Here is a 15,982-nt window from a genome sequence, read left to right as displayed (position 1 = left end):
GCCCCCTAAAGTGAAATTCGGCTGGGTAAACATCCGTGCTAAAATATCAAGGTGAAAGTCATCATAGCTTGCGTAGTATAGACCCAGCTCCCAACCCAAATTTGAGAATAGATTAACAGCGATATTTTTTTATCGGCGATAAGAGTCTCACGTTAACGCAGTGCGTTAATGCCGATAACGGCCCACCACTAGTTCTAACAAATCTCTGCTTACAAAGGCTTCACAGGATCACTTGGACTTGGCCCCCGGTCGCTGTTGATTTGACTAACAACTGCTCATGGCTGCCATTTGAGGAAGGACAAGAGGATGGGATGAATGCAGAGCAAGAAATTCTTCGGCTGACACTGATCACATCAGACCATTCCACATCTTGCTCATTATTATTGTTAACCAAGCACTGTGTTTCAGTATCGCTTATCAAGAGACAATTTTATGTTCTTCTTTCCTGTGGCTGCATGTCATCACACATGAAGATAAACACTGCAGCACCTGCAACAACCTCTTATATGTAAAAAAAACCAGAGTTGCTGAAGACGTTTTGCACGTCCATTTCAACAGAGAATTAATGCACAGTAAAGTTTACCCATTTTCCATCAGACCAACGGGCCCCTACAATCATCTGCAATGTTTCTTGAAGTAAAACATCCCAAAAATATCCAGTAGAAATCATTCCATCACATGAATGTGAACTAATGAAAGCCATACTTTTAAAGGTCACATGACATGAAAACTTCACTTTAGGAGGTTATTTAACATTAATGAGTTCCCCTAGCCTGCCTTTGGTCCCCCAGTGGCTAGAATTTTCGTTAGGTGTAAACAAAGCCCTGGGTGTTCTTCTCCGCCTTTGAGAAAATGAAGGCTCAAATGCTCGGTTTGAAAATCTCCTCCTTATGACGTCGCCAGGAGCCAGGCTACCGCCCTTCTCTCTGCTTTGCCCGCCCAGATAATCTGGCCCGCCCATGAAAAACTGACCTACGATTGTGCAAAGGCAAGTGCGATATCAGTTTTTCCTGGAGACATCATGGCTAGCAAACGAACAAACATAACAGTTGCTCAGTGTTTGGACGTACTAATCAAAACAAAAGTATTTTTTTAGTTCCTTCATCCAAGCCTCAGCTCAACCAGTATCTTAATTTTAATTTGGCTGGAAATGCGCCGACACAACTTACAAAAGTTTTGTATGTCTGCGCCAAACATTTCAGCCACTACTGTTTCCTCAACTTGAGCCAATACAAAGCTAGCCTTGCTGAAATTAAATTCTGGATCATTACTAACTCTCCTTGGTCAAGCTACAAACCTTGGACAAGTAAGATAACTAACGCTATATCATTTTGTTGCTGTACTGTATATGGTTACCTAGCTTGCTACCCTTAGAATGTGGCTGTAACATTAGCTCTGCAGCTAACAGCTGAGTTACTGTTGCTAATGTAAAGGTAAATGGCATCAAATGTCTGTGTGAATACAAACGCTGTAAGGCGAGTGTTGTACACTTCTTTGTTATATGGATAACCGTACTGCTGTTGGTGTTAAGGCGCGCGATATCCGCCTTTCTTCTCATTGAAATGACTGAGTGTGCACCTCTGCAAACCAGGGTGATCAGATGAGAATGGCTAAATTCGAGGCATCTTACAGCAACGGGGGCTACGAGCCATTGCGATACAACCGTTGTAAAGATTAGCCCATGTTGCCACCCCTCTCCTCCTCATTAGCATTTAAAGCTACAGAATCAGCGCGTTTTGAGGAAAGCTCATTTTGGGACTGCTCGTACTGGCTGTAATTATGAACCAAGGCTGAATTTCGGGAAAGATACTTCAGATACAGTAATAGGGAACCACTAAGGCCTATATAAAAGCATCCAAAAACAGCATATCATGTGACCTTTAATATGTAACACATAGTTGAAGGGCAAGAAACTCACAACACACACAAAGTTTTCAAGAGGAAACGGAAAGCTTTTATGGTCTCAATATCAAACACAGCACAATCTCACCTGCCAGTGGTTGTGTGTGTGTGTGTGTGGGGGGTTAAAAGCCTTACCTCATCATCCTTGTACCATGAAAGTGACTCAGCTGTGAGGACAAACCAGTACTCCTTGGCTCCTCCCTTCATGATTCCGATATTATTGATTGTCAGCCAACCTTTCCTGATGACCTGGAACAGACGAGAAGACGAGACAAATTAGAGACACAAACACATTGCTCATAACTTGAAAAATATTAGTAATGTTTATTTAATGCATTCATTACCACATTATATGGTATTTAAAGCATTTTGGAGAATCATGTCTTTATTTTCCATAGTGGAAGTACTAAAAACTACATTGTGATACAGGGGGCATAAATTACATAACCTAAATCTATCATAGCAAAATATCTATTGCAACATAATGACTGCTTCTTTATCTCTCTCTCAATCTCTATTTATCTAATTTTCTCTTCCATACCATATGGAACAGTGTGTGCATAATTTTGTGTACATGTGGGCATGTACTGTAAGTGTCTGTCTTTTATTTACCTTAAACCGATCGTTAACTGATCCTCTCTCAGGCTGATTGGGAATGTGGAGAAAACGTTATAAAGTGGTGCCACTGTTGAGCGCATCGCAGAGTGCAAGGGGCATGGCCATAGACCAAACACAGGGTACTGTCAGGCCAAATAGTGTCCTAGGGCCAAATACTGTCCTACCTGACGTCACAATGCCGTTCCGAAGCAAGGACGCGTCCGTCGCTATGCCGACCTTAAATTCCTGAGATAGCTACGGGTGCTAGCAGGAAACTTTCATGGTTGCTATACTGGTTACTAGGTAGGAAGTATTGTATTTAGGTTCATTTACACCAGTTTATTCTACTTTACTATTTAAAGTTTTCACTCCTTCAAAATCTGGTGCTCGCTAGCTAGTTGTTTTCGTCAAAAAAAAATACTTATTTAGCATCAATTTTAACAGACTGGGAAGGCAACACGTAAAGTATTCTACCTGCGCGCGTGGCTGTCTCGGGAATGTTGAACTAGTGAACACTTTAAATAGTAGAGTAGAATAAACTGATTTAAATAAGCCTAAATACAAAACTACCTACCTGGTAACCAGTATAGCAACCATGACAGTTTCCTGCTAGCACACCTTGCTTCGAAACGGCATTGTGACGTCAGGTAGGACAGTATTTGGCCCTAGGACACTTTGACCTGACAGCACCAGCACGCTCCCAAGGGCACTAGCGATGGCTTTAGGAAGCAGTAGTGTGTCTGTGTGTACATGTAGCATGGGAAGGGGGCAGGAATGAGTGGAATGGGGTGTGAAGGCGGCGAATATTTAGTAGCTAGCATTTAAACCATATACACACATGCTGTGATGGAGATGCTTGGTTGCTTTCTGTGTGTGTTGCTTAACCCTTGTGTTGCCTTCGGGTCACAATGACCCGAAGGGTCACAACCCATCGTTGAGTTGCGACAACTTTACCCAATACAAAACCAAATAAAAGGCTTTTTTTTTTTAACCCTTGTTTTAACCTTGGGAGGTCTGAGACAGCCCGATGGTTAAAAGAAAATGCTTCACTTTTTGTATGAGGTAAAGTTGCCGCAACACAACGGTGGGTCACAATGACTGAAGGGTCACAATAACCTGAAGCTAACACAAGGGTTAATGGGTGTGTCGGAGAGCAGGGAGGAGAGAAAGTCTATTTCTTAAGCAGTTACTGTGGGGTTGGCCTCCGGAGGCTGTGGTAGTAAACTATGAGGGACAGGAAGCAGTGGAGGAAGTGTGTTGACACCAACCCCAGCAGTAAAACCTTGAACCCTGCCTCATCACAGCAACTGACATTACATTGGCAGAACCGGCTGCACTGGAGTGCTTCAAACCATGCTCGCCTTCACCCAGTTAAACTTTGTGTTTAACACTGATGTGTATACACTGCTTTCTAGAGGCGGGATGTTGTCACATTATTGGGTGTGCTCACGCCTTCGGCGAGCACAACCATTGTTCTCTCACATATATCTTATTATTATTTAGGTGTAAGGATCAGTCAATATTTGGACCACATAGACAACGCCTATGTCAAAAGATTTGTCCTGGTCTCGATTGCGTTGCTTGTTTTTTTATTTACCTTCCGTTGCCCGGTTTAGGAGGTTACAATGTTTTTGTGTTAAAAAGTGCCTTCTGTCAACACAGGGAATTCAGTGCGAGCCTACGTCACAACGTCAGCACACGTTAGCAACAACGGATGGATACAACGGATAGAGAAGTTCTAGCACTCAAATTGGAACTTGGATTATGAGTGAAAAATGCCACCCAAAAACATTACCAACCAGATTTTTTATTTAGGTTGTGAAAGTCTTTGTAATTTGAGCGAGTGTGGGTCGCCGGTGAGACCGCCTAGTCTTAGGCGGCAGCCATGCTAGAGAGCGTCATAGTAGTATTTTCGTAATTTTAGAGTACGGTCAATTCTACACCAAAAAGCAGGAGGGCAATGTTATGACGATATGACTATTGTGAAGACAGCCAGGAGGTGAGATTTTAATGTAGGTTGCTGTTAAAAAAATTATATTGATTGCTACGTGAGATAGGGTGACCAGACGTCCTCTTTTACCCGAACATGTTCTCTTTTCGAGACCTAAAATATGCGTCTGGCAGGGATTTCAAAATCTTCCGGGATTTTGCCTGGTCGGATATGTGTGTTTCTCTGGGTCTTTCACAAACTAATTATTAAGCCCTTACGTTCCACCTTCTTGCGCGAGCTCTGATTGTAGAGAGAACTGTCAGGCAACACTAAGCACCTTGCCGCATCCACTAGTTGCATTGTTTACAACAGCACATGACATCTGAAGCCACGCCGAAACGTTAGTTCACGGATGAGAGAAAAAAAAACATGTTTTCGCCGCGGCCGTGATGCTTCGAAACCTGAGTGCATGACATGCAGAGCAGGCACTTACTTAGCATTATTGCTTTGATATATGGACAAGAAACATTAAAGACATTAAACAACCAATAAATGCCATAAAAAATATTTGTTTTACATTTTTACAATTACAAATTTGCAAATTGCAATCACTTTGCAATTTTGTTAGGGTTCAATAAATAAATGATCATATAGCCTGTCATTTGTGACATTTGTATGCATTCACATGGTGATAGTGCGGCATGCAATACATTACCCCCCCCCCCCCCCCCCGCCCTCGCCGCCGCGATGAAGTGTCCTCTTTTTCACAAACAAAAATCTGGTCACCCTACGTGAGAGCCCCGTCAGCCTCCGTTGACGATTGCGGCAGCTGTTGTAGATCTGCATCTGTATTTTCTTAATTTCGTACCGGGGTCAATTCTACACCAAAAATCTGAAGTAATCAGTGTTTTAAGCCTTTTCCTTTTTTAACCCGGTCGAAAAAGACCCATGGATCCCGCCTTAATAACTTTGCCATTCAATCGCCAATTTTATTTCTGAAAACTGCCAGATACTCATGACAACTTAAGCTCAGAGCATTTGATCTAATTGGTTAAGGGGTTACTGCCAGTCAAAAATAAATGTATCGTCAGCAACGGAAGCCATTGTTTTCCGAGGCGGAGCCACAGCGCATACTATGGGAGATTCCCTACAGTGTTAGATTTACAGCTTCGAATTGAAATCGGAGACGATATTATGAGTAAAGACAAGTTTCTTAATATGTGTTGTCAATATTGTAAATTAAAAGTCTCAAGTTTTTACTTACGAATAATTTTTTTGTGGGAGTGACGTGAGTTTTTTCAGGAAAGAATTATGTGTCCGGCTTGGCCGTTTGTGACAGGCAGCTATGACGGTAGTATTATTGTTTAGCCTCGATTTTAACAGATTTCTGTGACACTTGGAAAAACAACATTAACTAGCTAGATTATGTAGACTTTAAGATGAATGTACATGCCTTGTTTGGCCAATTTAGTAGATTGTGGAAGAATGTCGAACGATTTTTAGTTACGGAGAGAAGTATCCAGCCATAGTGCTAGCTACTTTTGGGGAAAAGGAATTCTGGTTTCCCCATGTTTCCACTAATCACTATAATGGTCATAACTTTTAATCAAAACATGATATTTCTAATCTGTCTTCTGTTCTATATTGCCCACAGATTTGTGGATATTCCACCTGCTCAAAGTATTCTTCCATCTTGTAATTAAAGTGGATAATAATTAAGTTATCTGATGAGGTTTTACTATTTGTTACTGTTGATCGTTCTTCTACAGGGACAGTCCTGCACTTTTTTGTGGTTCATGTTGTTTAATTTGTAACTTACTGCATGCTCTTATGGGTCTTCCCTTTTGGCACTTGTTTAGTTTTTTCACAATATGCTTCATGTTTTGGATGCTTGCAATGTTTGGGACTACCTCATTGTTATGATCAGTGACCTATGCTCTTTTGTAAAGCTCTCTCTTGGAAGTCACTTTGGATAAAAGCATCTGCTAAATGCATAAATGTAAATATAATGTAATGAGGTATGGTGGATGGAGAATAAAAAAATAAAAAAATGGCTTCCTGAAATCACCTTGATAAAGGATGATTTGTTTAAGTAATCATATATTTATTCACATCATAAAAATCCCCTCATAAACTATTAATATGAATATGAATATCATATTTCAACAGCGTATGGATTGTTCAGAATTTTGGCTTACGCAGGAAAGGGTTAAAGATATGGCGATTGCGAAGACAGCCAGCGGCTCAGCATTCTTTTGTAATTTGTGTCAAACTTGGAATTTGAGTGAGACCGCGTCTTGTTTTGTCGTTAGCCTCAGAGTCTGACTCGGCTCGCCCACTGTAGTACTGTCTTCAATGCCAGCTAAACCTTATGTCAAAAGAAACTTTCTCATTTCCGGCGCTTTCAAACAAGTGTGGCTAGCAACAGCAGCTAGCTTGCCTCTAGAAAACTTTTTTTGAATGAGCTATTTCACCCTAAATTAATGTCAAACTTATTTACATTTTGGGGGGCATATTTTCAGTTAGCAGACAGTAATGTTTGAATCGCGATTCCATCTGAAATACTGCCAGTGACAACGTTGTTACAGTAGCTTGTTTCAAAGGGTGTTTATTTAGCTCTTGCGGGCCGGATCTGGCCCGCGGGCCGCTAATTGGGGATGGCTGCAATACACCTTTTTAGCGGGCCTTAGTTTGACACGTGATCTAGAGCATGTGTCTATTTACCAAGAAACCAGGTGTAAGATATCAAATTATGTACTTCTGTACTAAATGTACTATCCAATAATGTACTACATCTTCTTTATATAATTAACATATGTATGTTATATAACAATCAATTTTGTCTTAACTTCTGTCTGTTTTGTGTACTCAAAAACGCATTTTGGAGAATTATATTGAATGCGTCTTGCATGCTGTTACTTTTCCACCGTGTGTGTAGAAGGGAGCACTGTATGGGAAAGAAGGCTGCTAAGAGGGAGAAAGAGGAGAGGAGAAAATCTAATGCCGAGACAGCAGTACCCACCAGCCTATCTACAGTAGGAAGTTCTCCGTGCACAATTGTGCACACACAGATTCATGTACACACCATACTGGAGCTAACACACTTACTGAGAAGTCACAGACAAACTCACCAACACACACAGCTAGGAACACACATCTTTGTGTGTGCTATAAAAACACACATACAGTAATACACACTTGCAAGCACACACACATCCTTTTACTCACCATGATTTCATCCTGCAACAGAAATTATGTAGCAAGAGAGGGTAAGCAGGAGGAAGGAAAAGGAGAGGAAAACAAAACAGAGAAACACAACCAACTTGTAATGAGCAATATATCTGGTAAAACAACACACTTGTGAATTGGAAGAGGCAAGTTGTTATGCAGCACAAAACTACACAAAGTCAACCTCCCAAAAAACTGAATTTCTATTAAATTGTCCTACCAGTACAAGTCCTTCTGCATGCTTATAGCATCTGTACAGGCATCTGGCTATAAAAGTACATTGCTTTAACACGGTTACCTTAAAGTATTTGGACACATTTTTATTCTGTGCTGTCTAAGTTTGTCGGGACATGACAATGAGTTAGAAGCACAGACTGTAGGCTATGTTGTTGGGAAGCGTTTTGTCATATTTGCCTTAATATACTTCACATCTTGATAGCAACCAATACATCTAAAGGTTTAACGGTAATATGAAATCAATCCGATATCTGTTTTTTTGTCATATCATTAAACCCGTTCCGAAACAAATGATTGGACGTGCTACCCGTCTGTCTACCTACCTGGCTTCAACCAGAGGTGACAAGTCTCAGTGTAATCCTGGACTCGGATTTGAATTTCAACTCTCACATTAATAAAGTGACCAAAACAGCTTTCTCTCACTTGAGGAATATAGCGAAGGTACGACCATTCATAAACCAAAATGATGCAGAGAAGTTAATTCATTCTTTTATATCCAGCCGGCTGGACTACTGTAACACACTTTTCGCTGGTCTTCCCAAGAAAACTACTGAAAGACTACAGCTCGTTCAAAATTCTGCAGCTAGATTATTAACCAAAACTAAAAGGAGAGAACACATTAGTCCTGTCCTAGCTACTTTACACTGGCTCCCTGTTACCTTCAGAATTGACTTTAAGGTCCTTTTCCTCATATACAAAGCTCCTCATATACAAAGTCCCATATTTTTTTCTCATTTTGATGCTCTTATCAACATATAAAAGAGGATTGGATTGCTTGGTGCAAATGTTTTTGTTTTGTTTTGAAAACAACATTGCAATCGCTTGGCTTTGACGAGGGGGAGGAGAATTCGCATCAGCTGTGTGCTTGGCCATCAAGTGGTATTTCAGACTGGACGTGCTGCGATGATAGCTCAGTTGACAACGACAAAACACAAAGGTCACTTTGGTCACACCGGTCTAGCTAGATCCGGTGTGGTGTTGTGTTTTTTTTTAAGTCTGTAGTTGCTGCAAAAGCATGTGAAAAAAACTACAAAGTTTGCTTTACATTTACATTTAGTCATTTAGCAAACGCTCTTATCCAGAGCGACTTACGGTAAGTACAGCGATATTCTCCCTGAGGCAAGTAGGGTAAAGTGCCTTGCCCAAGGACACAACGTCATTTGGCATGGCCGGGAATCGAACTGGCAACCTTCTGATTACTAGCCCGCTTCCCTAACCGCTCAGCCACCTGCTTTGCCAAAAAGAACATTAATCGCGCGATTAAAAAATTGACGCTGTTAAAATGGGTTTGCGTTAACGCCATTAATAACGCGTTAAACTGACAGCACTACTTAAAACTAGAGCTGTCAAACGATTAAAATATTTAATCGCGATTAATCGCATTAATGTCATAGTTAACTCGCGATTAATCTCAATTAATCGCACATTTATATCTATTTTAAATGTCCCTTGATTTCTTTTTCATCCATTCTTTTTTCAGATTGTAATGCTCTTATCGACATGGAAAAGTGGTTCGGATTGCTTCGTGCAAATGTATTTTTTTTAATTGAAAACAACATTGCAATCGCCTGGCTTTGACGAGCAGGCGGAGAATTCGCATCAGCTGTGTGCTTGGCTGTGTGCCATCAAAATTATAATTTCGACTCCACGACGTGCTGCGATTATAGCTCATTCCCTCCGGCTCAGTTCACAACGACAGAACACACTGATCACTTTGGTCTTGTCAATGGAACCATTTGGCAACCTTTTAAAAGTAAACTTTCCATTCAGAATCTTATTGGCATCCATTTCGGCGTCTGGCGCTGGCAATCAACTCAAAACATAACGTTAGCCTCCTACCAGAGAATGGCTAATATCCGTAAACGGGCTCTGCTACGACTGTTTAGCCGGCTCGCAAGCCCAAACAAGTGGGTGTGGCGTGCCTGTTGTTTTGTTTCCGGTCTAGCTAGATCCGGTGTGGTATTGTAGTTTTTCTAACGTCAGTGGTTGTTGCAACAGAATGTGAAAAAAAACTACAAAGTTTGCTAGGTCAAAAAGAGCGTTAATCGTGCGATAAAAAAATTGACGCCGTTAATATGGGTTTGCGTTAACGCCGTTAATAACGCGTTAAACTGACAGCACTACTTAAAACCTATCTTTTTACCAAAGCATTTAACTAATTTTATCTTAGAAGGGTTGTACTACTTTTATTAGTTTGATTATTGTTTTATTTTTTGGATTCGAGAGACCTCAGATAGATTGCTGCTAGTCTGGGCTGTTATATGTTTTGGAAACTGCAAAGGCAGCTCGAGTCTAAGACGGATTTGAGATACAGCAAATACTGCGGCTTCTATTTTGTTGAGTTACATTTTAATTTATTTGTATTACTTTTATCACTTGTATTATTGATTTTATGTAAATCACATTGAGCTGCAATACTTGTATGAAATGTGCTATATAAATAATAAGTACTTACTAACCGATAGTGAGGTTATGCAGGGAAATATCAAACTGAAGCTTGAACGTATTGACCAAGCGATAGCGACTTGATACAAGAAGATACAAGAAGTAAAACCAGAGTCAATATCGGTGTTGCTTTTCCACGCTGGTGAGAACTGAGAGATTTAAAACACTATTATAGTGCTAGGTGAAGGCTTAGTTCAATATTCAAAACATCATGCATTTACTTTTCTTCATGTTTGGTCTTTGTAAATGTTCACACAGACATAGGTCAGACAGTTACTGAATCTAAACATCTGAAGTGGTTGAACTTGTTGGTGCATCTTGATTCGGTTGCAGAAACTCATTGGTAAGGATTAGGGATCAAAAAGTTATGACTTGTTTCCTAAGCCTTAGGAATGGCAGAAGGACTGCCAGGTCTGTCACCTACCGAAATCTAAAGATGATGGGTATCTTCAATTTGATGATTTTCCAAACCTGTTCTGCAGCGCTCCTCTATCTTGGGGAGGGCTTTTATGTTTTGTTCCCTCTTTAACATAATATTAGGTGTTTTGGCAGTGAAAAACACAGGTTATTTGACATTATGTTTCCGTTTTCAGGGATCTAAGCAAATGAAATACACTATTGTATATTTACATTTAGTCATTTAGCAGACGCTCTTATCCAGTGCGACTATATGACATTAAGCCTGATTGACCATAGTATGCGATAGAGGACTTGATAAACTGATGACTGTCCGCATCTCAAAAATTACATAATCATGCCAGCTCCACCAATAGGAAGAGCTCTTGGGGTGTGTCATGATTCTCATTAGTGTGTTTGCTGAAAGCAAAAACACTATTGTTATTCTGCATACTTATTGTGCAAATGCTGTTAAGCATTCTCACAATTGTTCTCCTGTTTCTCGTTTTCCTGTTTCTCTTTATTATTATTATTATTCCAACTTCTTTGTTCTCTTTATTATTATTATTCCAACTTCTTAGTTCTTCCATAGGTTTTTTGTCATTTAACTACTCCTGCATACTTTCACTGATTCCTAAAATGTTGGTATCAAAACGTTCAGCTCCTTCAGGAAATGTGTGCTTTATGTTTTGGTATTTCTCACTTTTATACTTTTTTAAATATTAAGGTTTTTGTGAAAATTATTACCCCTTTAAAAGTAATGGTAAATCCTTTCAAATCTTAAATCCTTTCAAGTAATCATCTTTGTGATATTTTTTTTTCTTTTTGTCTTAGTTCTATTTAACGCTCCTTCTTTCTCTATCGCCAACAAAAATGCCTGCTAAACCTAAAACTACCAGTGCCACAATCGCGGCGCTCCAACGGCCTGCTGCGCACTTTACATCCTTGCCTGGTAGTGATCCCGCCCCCCCCCCCCCCCCCCCCCCCTGCGACGGAGCCGCAACGCCCCCTATCTTACCCGATTACGAGGAGGAACTGCTCTAGTCACTTTGCAAGGAGATGGCGGTAATTTTCAAAACCGAGCTCCAAGCTGCCCTAAACAAAAATCTTATTAGTCTATCAAGACGGAGCTACAGGCAGTTAAATCCGAATTGACTTCTACTATCACCAACATTCAGGCTAAAGTTAGCGCCCTTGAGAGCACTGTCGTCGACATGGAAACATCGGTCTCCACCTGCAGTGATAGCATTACCTCGCTACAGTCTAAAGTGGAACACTTGTCTACCGAGCTGCTAAGAGTGGACAATAGATGTGAAGATCTCGAGGCCAGATCGCGTCGCAACAATATACGGATCATTGGCGTGCCCGAAGCCTCAACCAACCCTTCCATGATGTTGGCCGTTTCCACTCTGCTCAAAGAGGCCTTCCAGCTGGATAAGGAGCCCACGGACCTACGCTCAAAGGAACCTTGCAAGCCAAGCTTAAGCCCGGGGAACGCCCTCGCCCCATAATCGGACTGCATTATCATACAGACTGTGCAGACATTGTGCGGCGTGCTAGAGCTCAACAAAGAATAAAGGTTGGCGACATGGAAATATGTATCTTCCCTGACCATACCGTAAAGATTTCCTGTGCTCGTGCCGCCTTCAGTAACATCCGCCGCTAGCTCCTTGAGATACCGGGGTTGCGATATGGCCTTCTCTACCCTGCTCACCTCCGTGTCACATATGATGGTACCGAGAGGGAGTTTGTATCACCGACTGACGCTGGTGCATACATTAAGACAATAATCAAGTAAGATATCTGACAAATTATCAGGCGGTACCACCGCTGTGGAAGTAGAGTAGACAATTATGATTTTTGTTTTCTTTTTTTCCATAACACACTAAGTTATATGTTACAGCTGATATGTTCATGGGTGCCTTTTTTTCTATTGCTGTCAGTTTCAGGAGCCCTCCTTAAGGTTAACCGTTTCCATTAGGCTAATGCCGGTAGCCTTGTCCTTAGAAATTTCACTCCTATTGGAGTTAGCGCTGGATTCTCCATCGTTTGGGGATGGGGTCGATGTAAGTGCTTTGGTGAGGGTGGGAGTGATGGGGTTAACGTTTGGTCTGTTTGACCATACAGTATATATGTGCAGGTGTGCGTGCATGTTTATTTTTGTAACCCCCCCCCCTTTTTTATTTTCCTCTCTTTCTCTTCTTTTTTTCCTTCTTCTTTGGGTTGTTTTTCATTCATCGACAATACTTCATAAATGGCTGCTAATACTGGCAATTCAGGACCCACTCTGGGAGGTTCACATATTAGACTTGTGAGTTGGAACATCAAAGGTCTGGGAAGTCCCATGAAAAGATCTAGGGTATTTACTCACTTGAAAAGGCTAAAAGCAGATGTTGTGTTTTTACAAGAAACCCACATGCCAGAAGCAGACCAGGGGCCTGTACTACGAATCAAGATTTGGCGTTAGCGAGGTAACTTCAGGTTCAACCCAGGGTTTTCTGTACTACGACGGTGGATCACTTGTTACCAGGGTAGATCGCCATGGTAACACATGCTGAATGGCTAACCTGGTCGGGAGCAGGATAAGTTGGAGATCAGAGATCAACCGGTATAAAAACCCCGCCCATTAACTCATTCTTGACGATAATGTTGTCACCGTTCATAGTAGATCCTGTGCAGCTTGGTGCGCGGATAGTGAGAGGTGCGCTCAGAAGAGCTAGAACATTTAGAGACCAACGAAACCCTTTCGCATTCCCTCATGACTATCTTTCTGAAAGATATAGATTCTTTACAGAGGGAATTACGTATATTGCCAGCTTCTTGAGCCGTATGTTGCCAATGCAACGCATTGAAGCTGTGCACTCAGTCCCACAGACTAGCGTTTCGTTATTTCGTTATGGGTAGTTTTATAGTGTGGGTGATGCGGAGTGATGAAAAATAGATAAGCTATCCAAAGTGCCCTTTGTAAAAACTTTGGACTCTAATATGTTGACAAAATGAAACAAGGTTTTTCACTCAATGTTCTGATTTCCGTTCTGGAAATGTATGCAAAGAATATCATACTTTACAACTTAATCATTTGCTCATTTAAACATAGGCCTACATTTACAGGAAACTAGTAATGAAAACATTATTTGACCTACTATTGGTTTCATGTTGATATGTTATCCCTATTCACTGGGGTGTCTCCCCTTAACCCCTTTGTCCTTGGGTTGCTTTGACCCATTTTCTAATCATTTCCATATCAGAAAATTGGGGTTTCTTTCAACCAAAACCTTTCCAACCAAAAAGAACAATGGGTATCTGTACAAAGCTCTTCACAAGTGATACATAAATGATAATTTCACTACTTTTATTGAATTTTGATGTTTCATTCACTTTTATATCATTATTCAAAAATCATAAATAGGACATTGAAAGAGAGAAGTGGTGAAAACCCCCACAAGAGATTCAAAAGGCACAACAAAAAAGCCACAAAAAGGTATAAAAAGCTCAAAACGTAGACAAAAGTTTAACAAATACATCCTCATGTGTTCTCCCTCCCCTTGGAACAGGAAAAATATGTCAGTGTAATTAAGTTTAGTGTCATTCATTCAGTCATGTACTATCTCTTCTCATATTCCAGTCTTTGTCTCCAGCCTTGTTTTTTTAAATTAAAAGCCTCTTATAATCGAGCTCCAGGGTTCTTTTATACAGGGCCCTCACATTGTCTGCTCCAACCTGAAACAAATGAAGAACATTGTCCCTTTGCAAGGCACACTTGGAGAAAGTTGAAGGTGTCCATTTGACTACTGTGGTTCATTGCTTATACCTTGTGTCTTTGTCTTGGCCTTAAAGTGGAGGCCCTAGGCTCAGGGGGAGGAAGAGGTTCCTTTTCCTGCTGAGTTTAACACCATAGAAATGTAATCAATTGAGTCATATTTGAAATGAGCACTTTAAGGACTTGTGTCTTATGTTGAAACCACCACTATTGGTAAGTCATTACAGACACTTCAATCACAGCCACACGTTCACACACTCTCACCATCTGTGTTGCAAGTGGTAAATAAAACTCAAAAGTGTACCCCCAAAATGAGCAGGCAGACAGTCTCCTGATCATCTAGGACCTCCACTTGAGATAGTAAATGGTATATTTGATCAATATTCAGCAACCACATATGGCATACATACTGGCGTATGACTATTAGTTTCACTGTTACCTCTGTATGGCACAGTGGGACGACAGTGGGTGGTGGCAACAACACCACTGTATTTCCTGTCACTGCAGAGAACAGTAATACATTTCACTCCTACAATATTCATAATTGTTGAATGAACATTGTCATATAGATTACTTGAAACATACATATGCCTGGGCTTCCAACCTGCTGCCACCAGTTGCCTAATTTTTCTTCATGTTGGCTGCAGGCAATTTCATTGGTCATAGGTCTTTTGTAGCTATACAATGTCCTACAAAGGGGACTAATTCAGGCAATTCAGCCTTGTACTCGTTGCCCTTAAAATATGTGAAAGTATCGCCTACTGCTACTTACCGTTTTAAATTATGGTTTTATATTTATTTAGCATTTGCTCCAACGATCGTTTGCCACTGCAGGGTTGCAACTAAAATAATACAGCAACAAAAGTTAAACGTTGTGGAATGCACCCGTGTAATTATGGTCACATCTTCAATAAGTCATGTAGGCCTAGCTTACGCATTTACAGCGTATGCTATTTTCTGCCAGCTTGGCAGCAGCGACTTTGTTGAATTTTGCCTGTATTATATGTCTGTATTCCTGATATGCTTGTATTAAAATATTTCACGCAGGAGGAGTAGACAAAGTTTGTAAGTGTATTGTCTGCTCCTACTGCGTGAAATATGCGGCTCTTGTTTTGTCCATGTTTGCGATTGGACATACGATGCAAACACCGCCCCTTTATGTGAACGCGCACGTCTCTAGATTGGAAAGATCTGGGTTGAGTTAGAGAGTTGATAACTGCCGTCGTAGTACCGCTTATCGTGACTGCGATTGTTAGGCTTTGCGTAGCCCGGTAACTGAAAGTAATCCAGAGCATGTTGATCTTGATTCGTAATACAGGCCCCAGGTTAGGCTAAAATGCCTGTGGGTCTCGAGGTGTTTCATTCCAATTTTAACTCTAAAGCTAAAGGGGTATTCTAATTGGTAAATCAGTTCAATTTTCAACTTCTAAATTGATTTCGGACGACAATGGCAGATATATATCATCTCAGGTACACTGTCACACGTC

At 40.8% G+C, this 15,982-nt stretch overlaps 1 protein-coding gene across 1 annotated transcript in view; it reads right to left on the bottom strand.

Moving 5' to 3' along the window:
* Positions 1-15,982, bottom strand: part of dnm1a (dynamin 1a) — a 270,919-nt gene that overhangs the window by 94,714 nt on the left and 160,223 nt on the right. The window contains exons 14-16 of the mRNA XM_047044701.1: positions 7,658-7,669; positions 2,515-2,547; positions 2,038-2,151 (exon numbers count right to left, since the gene is read on the bottom strand). Coding sequence (XP_046900657.1) covers positions 2,038-2,151; positions 2,515-2,547; positions 7,658-7,669 — 159 coding nt within the window. The remainder of the gene's footprint in view (positions 1-2,037; positions 2,152-2,514; positions 2,548-7,657; positions 7,670-15,982) is intronic.

This window comes from Hypomesus transpacificus, chromosome 22 (genome assembly GCF_021917145.1).
Source record: "Hypomesus transpacificus isolate Combined female chromosome 22, fHypTra1, whole genome shotgun sequence".
NCBI lineage: Eukaryota > Metazoa > Chordata > Actinopteri > Osmeriformes > Osmeridae > Hypomesus > Hypomesus transpacificus.
This window is presented reverse-complemented; position numbering and strand designations above follow the sequence as displayed.